The 17202-nt window shown below is 39.1% G+C and overlaps 2 protein-coding genes across 2 annotated transcripts; one reads left to right on the top strand and one right to left on the bottom strand.

Moving 5' to 3' along the window:
* Positions 1-727: 727 nt before the first annotated feature.
* On the top strand, positions 728-11058 carry e2f5 (E2F transcription factor 5; the record flags this gene model as incomplete). Its single annotated transcript, XM_083907510.1, has 8 exons — positions 728-856; positions 2312-2421; positions 2629-2811; positions 3661-3763; positions 5410-5737; positions 8393-8521; positions 8685-8723; positions 10982-11058. The coding sequence occupies 8 exons, from the start codon at positions 728-730 to the stop codon at positions 11056-11058; spliced, it is 1098 nt and encodes a 365-aa protein (XP_083763636.1).
* Positions 11059-13386: 2328 nt separating this feature from the next.
* On the bottom strand, positions 13387-16936 carry ackr4a (atypical chemokine receptor 4a). Its single transcript, XM_083907859.1, has 2 exons — positions 16875-16936; positions 13387-14925 (listed from the first exon to the last, which is right to left on the bottom strand). Exon 2 carries the CDS (start codon positions 14908-14910, stop codon positions 13801-13803), a length of 1110 nt encoding a protein of 369 aa, XP_083763985.1. The 5' UTR covers positions 14911-14925; positions 16875-16936; the 3' UTR covers positions 13387-13800.
* Between the last annotated feature and the right edge of the window lie 266 nt (positions 16937-17202).

The following is a 17202-nucleotide window of genomic DNA, read 5'->3' as shown; positions in this document are numbered from 1 at the left end:
TGGCATTTACTACAATAATGTAATATGCTTGCTGCCCTGTAAATATGTTTTCTCTAATCACTTCTCAAAAATCTAATTTAAACCATTGGAAAGAGTAAAATCTTTGACTTGGCACCAACATTTACAAATGTACAACCGTTTACAACATTTACAAATTATGTCAGAAATTGTGCAATTTTAGCAGTGATGTGGGAAACAGAGAGGCCTTAGCAGGTGCACTTCCTAAGTGTTTTCTGTATTAATTTACTTCACTGAAGTATTTTGTTTTATTGAAATTGTATGTATTTGTATTTTTTTTTTTCTTGTACACAGTTACACGTTTTATTCGTAGAAATGTTTCTACTATATTTTAAATTGTTATATTTTATTTATTCATTATCGTCTTATAATCATTCACGTGTATACATTACTGGACTGGGCTTCCATCCCGATTCAGGTTGAGGTGTGATTGATTGGTTCGTTCATGGGGTCTGCGCTGTTGAACACAAGGAGGGGCGGTGTCAAATGTGCCCCCATGGCCATGAGTGCTGGCTGACGGAGCAGCACAAGGGTTGCCGTGGCAACTGGACCCTAACGTAACGTTTTTGTAAGAACACCCCCCACAGGTACCTGCTGCTGTCGCCCCTTGAAGGTAACAACTAGGGCGTCTGAATGGAAGGAAGTGCTCGTTATTTCGGCCGTTAAACACCGAGTTAAAGGAGTTGGACTTGTATTATTTAGATAGAAGATGGAGTTTGAGACGACGGAGACTGTGCGCTCTACACCGAGTCGACACGAGAAAAGTTTGGGTCTCCTAACAATGAAGTTTGTCAGCCTGCTACAAGAAGCTAAAGATGGCGTCCTTGATTTGAAAGTGGTCAGTGAACATTGCGATAGTACACTCAGTGTTGGTGTGTGTGTGTGTGTGTGTTTAATGTTTAATTGCTGTTTTGCTCGAACAAAGGGTTTAGACGCTGGAGCAGAGAGGCCGGTGCGCTGATTTGTTTTACCAGGTGAACTAGCGAGCCGCCGTTAATCAGGCCGTGAGTTTGTGTTTGTCTTTATTAGCCTGTGAGGAGACATTAGCTTTAAACACTGTTGTTGTCCTCGCATTTTCATGGGACTTTTTGATGGTTAAGACTGGTGTTCTTTAGGATTTATGTTGGGGTTTGGCATTTAGTGGGTTAAGTTTCAGGTAAAGGGCTAGGAAATGCATTTTACCTTTCACTGTCCTCACTACCAGGGCCGGCCCAAGCCTCAATAAGGTGTGCATTTGATTTTTGGGCCCACCACCTTGTAGAAGCCGGTTTAGAAGCCAACATTATAAATTGTGTTAATTGTTTTTTTACTTTGGAGGGTGGCAAAATCCCAAAAGTTGCCTAGAATTAATTTGCACTGTATTATTCAAAGTGAAGCAGTAAGTGTGGTAATGATTACATTGAATTGAATAATTTACAATTTTCCAAGACCCACAAAACAGTGTGATCATACCTCAAAACTACCAAAAGAAAGAGTAGACATGGGCAGTAAACGGTTGTATTTGAATTGACTTATAGACGTCATTGGCAGCCAATGAGTTAAACTGTTTTATCAGATGAAGGTCTGAGGGCTGTCATTTAGAGTGGCTGCATTTAATTCATTACTAAATTAAAGTATTTTGATTAAAAAGTCAATTGGTTTGGCCTTTGGTTTGATTAAATTGATAAATACATTCAGATGTTTTTTCAGCTTCTGAAATATGAATATTTTCTTGTTTCTTTGCTCAATCTAATAAAGAAATCATTTAAACCAAATATGTAGGCATTTTGGGAGACATAATTACCAATCAGCTAATCTATCTATGGAGAAACTAATCGGCTGATTAAAGATAAACAGATGAAACAAATGCTATATTTGCATTGATGCATTACTACTGATGATTGATTATTCAATTATGAAGATAAGCAGGTGCAGCCCTATGATTACATCCTTCCTGTTTTCTCTAAAATGTATTCCTCTGTTGTCTTTTGGCTCAAATATGTGGCTGCTTTGACAGGTGGATTTATCTTTACCAAACCTCCATGAAGTGTTGTCTTTTCATTCACTTTGATTTGAAGTTTTCCCTCCCTTGTTGCGCGCCAAAGCTGTGTAATGTTTACACAGCATGCTTCTCAGTCCATTTCCCCCTCCTTCACCCTCTGCTTTTGTATGAATGTCCTCTTCGGCCAAGTGCTTTGTTTTGCTGCTTTTGCAGCTTAATTTGTGAAAGGGTTCATGTGTCACTGCAGTCTCTGTCTTTTTCACTCCATGCTGTGTTAGCAGTATAAATGTCATTTTCTGTGTCAATGAACAGGCTGCAGACAGCTTGGCAGTAAAGCAGAAGAGGAGGATATATGACATCACTAATGTACTGGAAGGTGTGGGCCTGATTGAGAAGAAAAACAAGAACATTATCCAGTGGAGGTTTGACAATGTTTCTTTGCTATTTTCATATGGTACATTCAATTTATTTTTCATCTCCAGAATATGGATGTGAACATTTTAGCGCTGCCATGCCGCTGTGCACGGAAACTAGTCTCAACAGCTAATGCATTTCGACATTTGACAGTTTTACCAGCCTCACCGAATACAGAAATGTACTGCTGCTGATGTCTCCTCTTTTATGTTCAGGGGTGAGAACACAGGCAGCCAACCTCAAGAGACACTGGAGCAGGTAAAGGATCTGAAGACTCATATCTCTGAGCTGGAGGCCCAAGAGAAAGAGCTGGACAACCAGAAGGCCTGGCTGGAGGAGAACATAAAACATCTGAACCGTGATCCCAACACCTGCACATATCCTTTTAGTTATTTTAAGTTTGTTAAGTTTTTGTTTTAAATCATTATCAGGCAAGGCCGTAGGTTTGGTTAAAAGACTGGTGGGGACATCTCTCACTTAATTTGATCTGGGTGGTTTAAAAAAAAAAAAACCTTAAGTCATTTCTTCACTTTTATTTTTCTATAATTTAATGTAGAAAGAGTTTACACATTTTTTTGTTTAAAAAAACCAAACATTTTAAGGTAAAACACTTTTTACATTTACTACAAGGTAAAAAGTTTTTTTTACCTTAAAAACAACTCACTGTTTTACAAATCATCATATAAAGTGTACCTAAACTACTTTTTCAGGTGTAAACCAGTGCAATATTTGTTGATACAAATCTTCAGAGTTATTGTAAAGTATATTGTAAGTTCTTGTTCCAGGCTCCTCCCCCTTTTAATACTTGAGCTGTCGCCTCATCGCCTTTCTCTCTCCAGCAATCAGCATGGTGTAAATGTTTGAGTGGTTCTTCTTACTAAGCTCCCTGGTCTCCCTCTTCTCCCCCTGCCTCTCCCACTCACTGAGAAGTTAAGCCAACTCCTTGGCATTTTTCAAAATCAGATATTTTATGGAGAGAGTTTCAGGAGAGAGGTTTTAGTTACCCTTTAAAATATACTGCAGCTTTCAGATGTATGTCATTTCAGTTCAGGGGGAATTTAAATCTCCTTTTAATCCTTTTCAGCATTGTTTGGTTACCAAGCAGAGGAAATGCTTTAAAGGAGTATTACTTAAGTAATTGCTCTCATAGATGTCTTAATCATACCCAGGCTAATCCTAAACTGCACAACACATTTTTCCAGTTTATTCCCTCCTATAGTGCTTCCTTAACACTTCTCCACTTACAGATTTGTGACACATGAAGATATCTGCGGGGCCTTCAGTGGAGAAACTCTTCTTGCTGTTTTGGCTCCTGCTGGGACACAACTTGAGGTGCCAATACCAGAAATGGTGGGTCACATTTTTATTGATTTGGACACAGGGAAGTTACTTGTGGGGTGGGAAATTTAGTGACATACCTGATGAGAATTGGGCAGGACACTTCATATGTATTTTACTTAACCCTCAGACTTCATTATGGACATTGTTGTTCATTTTTCCCTCTATTAAATGGCCATACTTTTGGCTGTGTAGTCCATTTTTTTTTTTTTTATCTCGGAGCCATTATAAAGTCTAATGATGCATTATGTGATGTTAGGGTTTCACTTTTGAGAAACGTAGTGAAAATGATAATTTTTACTGTTATAAAATCAGCCTTTTGCCCCATTATAGACTTATCTATGCGTACAGTACTTGTTATTTCATCAGTTTCTCTGCTTTTGTTATTCATCATTCATTCAAGTGTGCATGCACTTTTGTGTCATTGTTTTGTGACGGATTGACCTAAGTTTGACCTTATTGTAGAAGTTGTAATGTCTGATAAAGTATACTGACATACACAGCCATACTTGCACTCATTGATTAAATAAAACCAAAGTGCCCGTCAAAGAGGTCACTTTGGAGAAAACAAAAACAAACCTTAGTGAGTTTATGCTCCTGGCTGGGGACATGTCACAGCTGTTTGTAGTGAGATGAAGAGGAGCTCCTCTGTGGAAAAGACATTTTGTGGACTCCACATTTGAGTGGACTTCAAAAAGTGGGCAAGTCTGTTTTCCTACTAATGCAGGGACTTGTTCCTGCTGCCAGGGGTTTGATTCTGGGCCTGAAACGGTTCATCGTCATCAGATTTGCACTTGGAATCTTCTTTTATTTTTCACTTCAGAGATCAACATCATTGTTATCATGAAAAACCTGAAATGGAAGACGTGTAGGAGTGATGTAGATGAGAGAATACATTGGACTTCTGATTTTGGCTGCTGTGTACCGATACCAAAGAGGGACTTTCTCCTGCAGGCTCTAGGATGATCACAGTGGATGTGCAATCTTCTGGGCCACCATTAATAAAAAGATAAATCAAAAGGATAACATCAGTGACATCAAGTAATCAAGCCTTGCATTTAATGGGTTAAAATCCTCAAAATTATTTAGAACTAGAAAAATATTTACATTTAAAATATTTTAATATGTTTTTTTCTACTCGCAGGCTTAAATACATGCGAAAAAACAAAGTAAGAAAAAAATGACTTCACAACTCAGAAAATGGGAGCTTCCATGGAGTTATGGAATAGGTTTCCATCTACATCCAGCAGATACAAGGGAATAGCATTTTTTGTATTATTATTTATTTAAAAAAAAAATTTACGGTTTGTTTCCTGCTTCCTAATGAATGTTGCTACAGTGGGAAATATAATTGCGAGCTGAGCGATCTTCTCTATTCACTCACTATACTTTTGTGCTTGGTGGTGTATGAAACTTTGTTGTAAAGCACGTAATGTTGTAATGGCAGAGAGAAGGAATCCTATCAACTGAGCTGAACATAGGCAATGTATTAAAAAGACACTGAAATGTTCTTCATAGCTGAGGGAAGCTGCAGTATCATGTGATAAATCTCTATTTGTTGATTTCTTCAAGTAGTTCTGTGACACACTATAGAAAAAATACATCACAGCGACTTTATTCATCAGTATCTTAAAAATAAAATAATTTCTGCTGCACAGGGTCAGAGTGGTCAGAAGAAGTACCAGGTGAACCTACGCAGCCACTCGGCTCCCATCCAGGTCCTGCTCATCAACCGAGATTCAGACTCCACGGTACCCATGGTCTTCCCTGTGCCACCCACTGATGACATCTGTCTCGTGCCTACTCCACCCAACACCCCCGCCAGCCTGCAGAGGTTCCCCTTCTCAGTGTCACTGAACTCTACCTCTAACACCACCAGCTCCTCCAAATGCAGCCAGGACTCCCTGTGCTCCAACCACCAGGTGGTGCTGCCACAACATGATGAAATGTTGACGCCTTCATCCACCCCTCCTGACGAGCAGATGGGTAAGGATTTATTATTTTTTTAGGCTTCTGAGGATTTTTTCACTTCCTCTATGAAATTCTTGGGCAATATTGATACATTTTTAGAGACCATGTAGGCTGTGCTGAATAGATATATGATAAAAGGTTGTCTTTCACAAAGTTTTATTTACCAACCACAGTTTCAAAAACCTATAACATATAAATAACTATACAACAGTTTTCAGTACAATGTGTCAAACATGATTAAAAACGAGCAAAGGTCTCAGTCTGCTCTCACCCTCCCTGTAGCAATTTTTTTTTGCTGCTGAAATAACATCCTCTAGCAGTTTAATGAGTCAGTATCACTTTAGTTCTGAGTCATACGTGGTGTTGGATGTCCACAGTCACACTGACTGAGTGTTAAATGAGAGTAGGTGTAGAAATCACTCTGGTATAATGGTTATCTGTTATGGAAAAAAGCCTATTGAGCTGACATGCACACACTCACTCACCACAATAATAGGTACACCTGTCCTAAACTTCTGCCAGCAGTACAATTATCTGTATAATGAGTTTTTGTTGTAAGCATGTAACTGTTTTTGAATAAGTTTGAAAAGTTCATAGTAGTGAACTGAAGATCTGAGAGACTGTACGGTTATGCTGTTGAATTACTCAACAGCTGATTCCTAGTATTTAGTTTAATTTCAAAGGACAGTCATGGTATTCTGCAGCAGTTTTTGGCAAACAAATGTTTTTTTCTTTCACATTTACTAGCTTGTGATTTTCATCCCTTCCTTTTCTGGAACATTGAAATAGTGTAAAACCATAAGTAGGTATGTGAATCTCACGGAGTTTTGCACTATTCAGTGTACAATGTTATTATTCTGATTGGTACACTGTAATCATTGACATTTTACAGCAGACCCTCAGGCTCTTCATTTAAAATCATGACCTGTTTGATGCATCTAGAAACAACATCTGATGGAACTTGGGTGTTCTGCATGGTCAGGCTGATGATGACACAAGCCTAAACTCTCTGTCAACAGGCATCTGCTTTCAACAACAAGCTTACTGTTTGTCCTCAAAATAAATCTATTCTTAGACCTTTAACAAATGTTAGCATCTTATATTGTTTTTAATGATAATGTCTGACATGGAGAAGAAACTGTTGCTCTTATAAGAAGAGTAGATCATTAAATACCTGTCCAAAGCAATGGATTGTGCACAAAAGAGCAAGGGAAGGTCTAAGATTGTGGTGAGACCTGCTATGATGTATGGTTTACAAATGGCAGTGCTCTCCAAAAGACTGGAGGCGGAGCTGGAGATGGCAGATCTGAAAGTACTGAGATTATCATTAGGATTGATTTAGGATGTATAATTTGCGGTGCAGCTCAGGTTGAACAGTTGGTAAATAAAGTAAGAGGTGAGAGGTAACATGCAGAGGAGTGATGGCGACTATATTGGACAAAGGATGTTGACGATGGAGCTGCTGGGCAGGAGGAACAGAGGAAGACCACAGAGAAGGTTCATGGATGTTGTGAATTAGATCAAATTAAGTGAAAATGGAGGCAGATGATTCACTGTGGCGCTCCCTAAAGGGATTGGCAGAACATGGGTGAGGAAGGGTCGATTATTAAAAACACCTGCAATGCCACCACAAGTCCCTCAAGACTACAGACACAAACGATCTGTGTTGGGCATTTTCCCCAAATGGCAAACATGATAACCCTGTAGGAATTGTTGCACGGTGCTGTTTTTGTTCATTGAAACTGGGAGCAATTACAAGCAGTTCCTGTCTTTCAAGACTCTGTGTTGTATTAAGTAACTGTCCCATGACCATTGACCGTAACTCAATGCTGAGATGCACTGTCAGGAAATCAGAGCCTGCAGACAGACAATGACGGTACACTGGAATTAGGAAATGACTCATGAATTTCTAAACTTCAAAAAGCAATCTGACTCGAGATCAGATGTTAAAGCACTCTGACATGAAGGAACAAGAAACTTTTCTATTGAAAAGGTACCTGCTTTTGACCATAATGGTATGATCATAATGAGCACAAACAAAAGTTTGTACATTCATTACTGTATTTTGAATCTCATAAGTGAAGATGCATAGTTCAGTTAAGTAACTGACGGATGTATTAAATGGGCTAAAATTTTTGTTTTTATTTGCTTAACAATATAGAAGCTATATTTGTATATCTCATAATTAAATGAGGGAGGTTTTTATTGAAAACTGAGGAGAGAGATTTGTGGATCCCACAATGTTATTTACGAATATGAAATAAGAGGCAGAATTGCAGCGCTGTTTCATAGTAGATGCTGTCAAAGAGATGTACAATGCATATGAAATGCAGTTCCCCAACTCTTTAATCAGAACTGAGTATGTAGGTTTTTCCTCTTTGTAGGAGGTTTGGAGTATGAACTTACAGAGGATTATGTGTCTGTATACAGTAACTTCCAGGAATCTTTATGTTGAGCTAAACAATATAAAGATGGGTGTTGATTATTTCCTCCGACCCTTGCCACTAAATTGATAGAAGAGTTCTCAAGTTTTCATTTTCTGGGATTGTGTCTCATTCTCATCTGGTGGACAAGTAAATGAACTCTGTTATGTTTAAACTTGTCGATGGTTGAGAAGATTCTTCACCTTATAGCCTGCATTCGTATTGCGTTTGCCTGTTTTCCCTGCAGAGAGTCATCCAGTGGTATCACTTGAGCAGCACATGGACCTTGTGGACTCAGAGTTCCAGTCAGTGCTGGATGTGAGCAGCCTGCTGAAGCTCCACACTGCTGGGGACCACATGAACGACGACAGAGAGGGTAAGGAGATGTAAACAGTGTTTCTTCCTGTAATCCAATCCAGCAGTGAAGCTCGGGGACGATGAAGGGTCACTTCAGCTCTGTATAGAGTTTTGGTTCTTTGCTTTTAATAATGATCTTTTACATGAGTCGTAACTGAAACCTGTTTTTATTTCTCTTGTAGGAGCTGTCGATCTGATAGATGAGCTTATGTCTGCTGATGGTAAGAGTTTCAAGACCTTGAATAACAAACTTCATAAATGAGAAACTATGCCTTTGTAATTTTCACTGTTGCACTGTAATGAAAAAACTTCAAAGAATAATCTTTGTGAGACTCGGTATAAGTGGACAGTGTCACATGTGGAATTAATGTCATAAGGTCCTATAGTTAAGGACATGTACATCCCTGCAGTAAAATGTGAACTAAAACGAAGACTTTGGTGTTGAGAGCAGAACATCAAGTCTTAAAGCGGACCTAGACGGGAGGTTCCAATGAACGCCGTTTTTTAGTGTGTATCTGCATCATTACCTTGTTTAAGAAGCCCTGAAGGTTCTAAACAAACAGTTCAGCCACTGCTGAGAACGCTGTGTTTTATTGTAATCTCGGGCTCAGCGAGAGCTCTGAAAAAACCCGGTCTGGTTACATAAACACTGGTTCTCCTGAACAGCAGATCGTCCTGCTCTGGGCACTAGTCCGGGCAGAAGAAGAATAACGTCCGTTGTGGAGGTGTTTCACGAGCGACAGTGTCTTCTGACTCTGGGTCTGACTCCGGGTCAAAGTCATAAAAGGGACTGCGGCGGGGAGTCGTGAAGAAGCTTTTTTTAAACATTGTTAAATCAATGTTTTGATAATGAGGAGCAGTGCATCCACCGTTCCAGAGGGGGGTGATGTGCTTCTGAGAGCGGATGTGCTGAATATACTGGCCAATCGCAAGACTCTGTCTTCTGGGTGAGAGTTGAGTCTCAAACCTCGCGGCTGGAAAACATCGTCAGAAAAGTCAGATTTCTATCGGCTCGTTTACAGCAACTAGGAGGTTTTTGACCATAAAAAAAAGTTAATGTATGCAAGTAGACCTCCATAACTAACATGTGCAACAGGACCACTCTGTGACCTTTAATGCTAAATGTGTTGTTATTTTCAGTATCTTACTTACTCTCTTTAGTATGCTAAGGTTTTTTAGCAGAACTAAACACAAAATACAGCTGCGAATGATGCGAGTGTCTTTAGTTTTGCAGATATTTCAGACAATAAACTGCCATTGTCTGTACTGACGGGCATAGATTTATTTTCAATATATACAATGAATGTCAAAATAATGGCAATGTCCTGAAGCAAGCAAGAATTGATGAAAACACCTGAAAAATGTAGGGATTAGGGCATACAAACTGATAATAATTAAAAATAATAATAATTTAAGCTGCAAGCAGCATTGCACAGGCCCTCTCAGTCACTGCCCTTGAGTTCAATGTGCTCACGTTTTCTCTGTAGTTGCAAGTGGGAAGTTTGGAGCAGATTGGTCAATATATGTAAAAGTAACAGGCCACTATCTGTTTTCTGGTCAAATGGTTGAAATTTGCCAGAATTTCAATGGTTGCCGAGGTCACGCACTTATGAATCTGCTAGACCTTTTGATATCTCCATCTTTGTGTCTCATAAAACTTGCCACATTTTTAAAGTTGCAGCTATTCAGGAGCTCAGACAAGTTCAATTTGGTACACTTTAGATTTGGGTTTGTCCTACTGGCTTTCATCTTTTGGGATGCTTCTGAGCAATTTTGCACCACCTTTACATTTTCCTTATTTTATCAAATCTTTTGCCAGTTCTGATTTGCATGCCAATTTCTTACGTGCGTCAAAAAAGCAATCCTTTTTGGTAGAAATTCCAATAGGTCCTCACACTACTGTGTGCTCGTGCCCTGATAATAATTGGTCATCAGGCCAAGTGTAATTATGATTTCTCACTCATAAGTGGCACAATACACACTCATAAATTCAGCAAAGGCAAATCAACACACAATTCTTAAACTATGATTGAACGTTCTTGTTATCAAAACATACATTTAAAACCATGAACCATGTCTCTACATTAAATTATGACACTTTGAGGCTTTGAATTAGGCTGAGCTTTGGCCGAGTGATAATTTATTAGACCCCTCTCTATTTATTCCTATGAGATCATTTTTTTGGTGCCCATGCTTACTTGAAATGCTTAGGAAAGACATGTCACCTCTGATATGAACTGCACGTTCCGATATAGGATGTGTGAGGTTTCACCCAAAATAAAAAATTAAGCGAGAAGAGGAAGAAGGACAAAGCAGAATAATGAATGTTTGCCTGCTTAAAATTGCAGAAGAAGGCACTAATGAAAGAAAGAAAAGTGAAAAACTATAGCAGGGAATCACTAACGCAACATTCTCTGTCGGTGGTGTCATAGCAATATCTCTGTTTCACACTTCTCGTCACTCTTTTCTCCTCATGCAGGAATCGATTATAGCTTCAACCTGGACGACAATGAGGGAGTTTGTGACCTGTTTGATGTGCAGATCCTCAACTATTGATCACTGACACTGGCTTTTCTGTCCGTATGTAAAGACGCTTCAAACACTTATTCTCATTTTTGTTTTAACTGCACAGCTGATCCTTAAACGTTCCAGTGTGTGTATGTTAACAGATGTCCTATGCACATCGGCCTCACCACTGATTACAAGACTTATACTACACTGGCTGTTTGCCCTCAGCCAAAAACAAAGCAAAGTGCCCCGATGGATTAACCTGACCATGTCTACAAAGCCAGGAGTCATTATCCTCTCCATTAGGTCTTAAATGGTTCACTGGTTGTTTGGTCCAGTAATGAGTGGCTCACCACTATCCTTCACTATCCGACTGCTTTTGGTTTGTTTTCCACCTGAGACTTGAAGACAACTGTGAACAAGTTTTGTTGTTTATGACTGTTTTCATTGTGTTCAGTATTTACTTATTTTCCCCCTAATGTTTGATACAGGGTTGGTCTAGTTCAGATGTTTGCATGGGAAAACCGCATTGTGTAAAACATATTTCATAATTACGGTCCGTTAATGAACAAATGTTTAGGTTACGTTTTGTAACCTTGTTATCATTCTTTTTTTCTACTGTGAAACTGCCATTTTTAGGCCTTTTGAGTTTTTCTTCTTAAAATAATCCTTAAATTAATCCTTTTCCTTTTTTATTGAGGAAAAGGCAAATCTTTGTCTTGTTTGTTAAAGCTGAAAGTGGTTGACTGCTGTATTGTAATTTATGCAGTGAATTTTCCATATTTCTTATCTGAAATAATACATATGAAGAGCCTTGTTATATATTTATATATAAATATATATTTTTGTGTTTATCACAAGCCATGTTTTTGTTTCATATTGGTTTTTCATATTGCACATTTTCAATAAATATTTGACAATTAAATATCATAGTTTGATTTTAAATTGTGAGATTGTGAGAATGAATCCAGATTTTCGTCATGTCTGGCCCATGGAGGCCTTTTCTCCCTCTGTTTTTGGTGCAGGGAAGTGTTTTGCTCCACTGACAGATGCTAAACCTCAGTCGAATAGTTTCCACATGAGACGACGACGCCCATGTCAGATCATGGTTTGATAAAACGTATCTGTACCAGCTGGGTAGAAGAAGAAGGAATGAACATCTAAACACAAATAGGAAAAAGTGAATATTGTGCTGTTTCAAATATGCAGTGAATGTTCTCTGTCTGATTAATAACATCACAGAACATAATTGTTGAGCAAGAATAATAACAGAGAAACCATTAATATTATTATTATTATTTTAATCTGAGTGGATGAATAAAGCAGGCTTGTTTAGGTTAATGTATCAACAGTGACTTTTTACAAGTCTATTGAATATTAGAGTGAGTGCTGAAAGTCAACTGTGGATGGAAAACAAGGGAATCAATAGAGTCGTTGTTGTTCACTTCACATTCTTAATCAGTCTTTTAGCTTGGCAGTCAGCCCAGAAAAAAAATGACTTGTCCATATGTCTCATTTATTCAGAGGCATCCAGGAAACTTCAAATTCTTGATATGAGAGTGTAAAGTCAAATTCCACAGGATGCATATTCTGGCAAAAACGTGGTTTAGGATTTTCAGGGAACCATGTCCTCATCGCTGATGAATCGGGGGCGAAGTAGTGAAAAAAGAAGTGGAACCAAATAGTCGATGATGTGTCACCATATTCCCATGTCTGTAGTGTCTTCTGCTCTGACGTTACAACAAGTACAGGCATGGAAAAATCTGACAATAATGCACTGAATTCATCATAAATCCTCACAACAGAACATCCACGTCGAGTGACAATATATTATATGGCATATCTGACAGTGAAATGTGATCTACCTTTAGGATTGATCTGCTGTGTTAATGAAATACATTTTCTAAAAGGTACTCTTATGTCATGTGTAGTATATCCAGTTTATAGTTTGACTTTGAGCAGTCTAACATCAAGTAGGTCCAGGACGGTTAGCTTATCTTATTTCAAATAACAATCCTGTTGATCTTGTTTCATCCTTTTTTTAAATCTCTTAGTTTCAACTAAGCATTTCTTCTGTAGCTTGTGAGTTGTTGTATAAGATTGAGTTTCATCTCCTCCAAAGAGATTTATCTGTACATTTGTCCTCCTGTTAGTAACTTCTGAATTTTTTTTTGATGCGGTAGATTATCACCCAAATATGATACCATTAAGTTTAGGTAAGAATAAACCCACTGATGATATCCTTATCTCTTGTGCAATAATGTGCAAAACTGTACAAATTCATTGAGATTAGCAGATTACTGATCCACATTACAGCAATTTAAATGTAACATGTGAAGGCCCATGTCAAAAGTTCTGTTGTTCGACAACATCTTTAACAGATCAGGATGAATCCTGTCTGGCTTATGTAAGATAGTAATAGCTATAAGGAGGTAAAGTTCTGTACACAGTGGATACAAATGTAAACATTTCATGTGCTGGTTTGTAAAAGGCAGTGTTTAAGCCTTGGAGGAGTTTGTTGATTCTGTGTTTTCGCTTCAGTACCCAGTGAAACTCTTGTCTTTACTGGATTATTTCAGCACTTATATTGTGGATTGCCCTCAAATCATGACCTCCTGTAAACTTAATTTGTCCAATAATCCAATTAATGACACATTTCCCCCAGAAAAAAAAACATATATTTGTTTCTTGAAACTTTTATAAAAACTCAAGATTAGATAGGACAACAAAAAGTGCTCATGCTACTACAGTATACATAATAAGTGACGTTCAGTCTAACATATCACTAACTCATATTGAGAATGTGTCTGTTGCTTGAGATGCACTGTGAGAGTTGAACGACATCTCCATCCCTTCTTCCGCTGCAGGATTCTCTCTCCTCCTCATTTTCCTCCTCCTCTCTCCAAACTTCTTGGCCAGTTTGGTCATGTGCTGTCTGAATGACGTCCCTGCGAAAGCGTAGAGGATCGGGTTGAGGCAGCAGTGAGTGAGTGCCAGGGTCTCTGTCACCTGAGCCGCCTTGTCCAGCACTTTACTCGTCCCACAGTGGGACACTAAAGCGTAGACTGAGTCCATCATGCGGTAGAACTTCACGACGTTGTAAGGCAACTGTGTGACCACAAACACTCCGACTACTATGAGAAGAACACACAGAGATTTCCACTTCCTGTCTCTGCTTTCAACAGGGAGGCTCTTTAGCACTTGGGCCACGTTCCAGTAACAGATCACCATAACGATGAGCGGAAGCAAGAATCCCAGCAGCACCTCCGCTGTCTCTAGAGCAGCTTTACCTCCTCGAGCCATAGATGAAGGGTACACAGCCATGCACATGTTCCTGTTAGATCCCCACCTCACTTCTGAGAGGATCAAATCAGGAAGACCAAGCATGAAAGCTGTTGTCCAGACAACCAAACACACCTTCCAACCTTGTCTCCTATGAAACATCCGATGCAACCAACTCACTCGGTCTCTGTCTTGTGTCCTGGCAAAGGCCAAGTGTCGGTCCAGGCTGATGCAGGCCAGCAGCAACATGCAGCAGGTGAAGTTGACCGTGTAGCAGGCCGACACCATCTTGCAGACCGGCTCCCCCAGCTCCCAGCCCCTCGCAGCATCAGCAGCCCAGAATGGCAGCGTGAAGAGCAGGAGCAGGTCGGCCACAGCCAGGTGGGTCAGGAAGGCGTCCATCATGGTCTTCAGGCGTTTGTGGTAGGCGTACACCATCACCACCAAGACGTTTCCCGCCACTCCCACTAACAGACATACCGTGTACATGATGGGTAGGAAGATGGCAGCGAATGAGCGGACGGCGGCTTTCTCGCACAGCGCGGGATAGTCGTCATAGCTGAAGTTGAAGCTGATGTTTTCATGGTAGTAATAGTCGTCCTCCTCTGCGACATCCATGCTAACCTGATAAAGCTGTGTGGGAAAAACATGCATGAAAATGTATTTTTATTCAGTTATTATAAAGTGTAATAACCCACTGACCCACTTTTTCTCAGGTGTAAAACAGTGTTTAAATGTGTATCTGCTAATTTGTTATTTGCTGATCCAGGTGCAAATCTACGTGTGATAAAAATCAACAACTGATCAAGCACCAGTTTACATACAGTCAGTGCACAGATGTGAGGAAATGCAACTTTCATGTCAGCCAGGTCACACAGCGCAAGGTGTGCAAATGGCTGAACACAGGAAGTGATTATTTTTATGTCAAGACAGAAGGAAACAGTGATGTTGTGGAGTATGACTGAAGTCACAAAGATGCACCAACAAAAGGTTGTATTCTGAACCCTTATTGTCCCCGCCCACCCATGCGCTGCTGCTGTATACATACAAATGCTCCCTCAGTCAGGTCTCATAGTTTTAGCTTGAATTTCAGATGAAAGACACAGCAAACAAATGTTATATTATTTCTGTTCATGAAGACCAAACTGAGGCGATCACCAAGCAGCTTTAACTATGAATGTTCTAGTTTAACACTAAGTCTAAGAAATGATTATAATATAATATAATATTCATTTCACTCTCTAAACAAAATTAAGTCTCAACACCAGCGAGTAGGTTACTTATATTTGGGATCTTTTGTTTTTGTTTTATAATAAACTATCACTGGAATCAACACCAGAGATTGACATGGCAGGAAAAATACGTCCAGCCTTGGTAAATACATGTAAATAAGAAACACTGCAATTTTCCAACAGTTGTCTGATTGTAGAATAATTATCATGGCTGGATAACATCAGAGTCAACATCCCTGCATGTGAACGTTTAGACAAATTGCCCCATCTCTGCCCATCTGTTGCCGTCACTCAGTGAAAAAAAAGGATCTTTTGATTGTGCCTCACAGAAGCAGAGGGTGGAGGAGGATGCACACGTTATTAATCTTGTTTAAACTCATGTTACCCTGGAGATTCCCCTGCTGAGACTTCTCCTCTGTACAAATGAATGCGCTGAATAGAATTTGAAGAGTGGCGACACCTTCACACGCTGGCGGCACTGATAATGACGTTTTTAGAGGTACTTGCATTTGATTAGTTTGATTTTTTTGATCAATTGTGCATACTTCAGTCCTTTAGTCTACATTTTATGTATTTTTCGTCTTTTGGAATGTTATGATTCATTTTGTATCACATTTTTAGTCGTGATATAAAGTAGAAATAATTGTGCAGAAGTCACAAAATAGAGCCTTTTTTTGTCCAAAAAAATAAGCCAAGTGAACTTTGAACTGTGACGTATTTAAAAAAAATCACAAATTCAATCCCATTTTAAACATAATGAGCATTTTTTTTACTCAGGTGTGTTTATATAGTTTGTGAAAATGAAAGAAAACATTTTCCGATTGTCTAGGTTGTGCTGAAAAATGGATATAAGACACTCTATATTGCACATTCTTATAGCCTATATGTATAAACTGTACATTTAAACATAGCAGCCAAAATGCTCTGTGTTCTAAGGGTTGATCATCAACGTAACTGGTCATTTTAAAGGATGTGGTCCTAATGATAGTAAAAATGGCAGCAAGGATGGAAAACTCTATTCTATTCTAACTCAGGTTTAAGTACAAGAACCACCGACAATAGAAACTATAGGTTTCTATTGTCAGTTATATTGCTTTGGTCAAGGCATGAGAACGTTAATGTTTTTAGATAACATGCACAGCAGCAGCACCTGCAAATGTAGTATTGTTTCCACTTTTGAGGAAATGTAGTACCTTTATGTAAGTAAACATATTAGATGTTTAATTGTGCCACCACCAAAAGTAAGAAGAAATTATGCAAACAAAAATATGTAGCTCGCACTTACTAATAAACTAAATCATAAGACAGTTTAACTCTTTAAAAACAGATGTGTGAATAACAGATACTCACTCTATTCTGTCTCTGTCTGCAGAGTCCACTGGGTTGTCCTCAGAGAGCGGTGTGTTTTTATCTGATGCCTGCACAGCAAATGTGAGTGTGATGAAATCCTGGTTTTCTGTGTGTGTGTGTGTGTGTGTGTGTGTGTACTTGCGGTATACTGAGGAGTGGGTCTTCAATTTGGTACAAAGCCCGTTTTCCTGCCCTGGTGTTTCACACACTTTTTTGCTCTGGGGCTCCACCTGCAGACATTTTATTACTACTGCACCCAGTAGTTCTTTATAGATGTCATTCATGAAGTAGATATTTGTAATTGTGTTGATTTATAAAGTGGGAAATG

The sequence above is a fragment of the Microchirus variegatus genome, assembly GCF_963457635.1.
Source record: "Microchirus variegatus genome assembly, chromosome: 21".
Taxonomy (NCBI): Eukaryota; Metazoa; Chordata; class Actinopteri; order Pleuronectiformes; family Soleidae; genus Microchirus; species Microchirus variegatus.
This window is presented reverse-complemented; position numbering and strand designations above follow the sequence as displayed.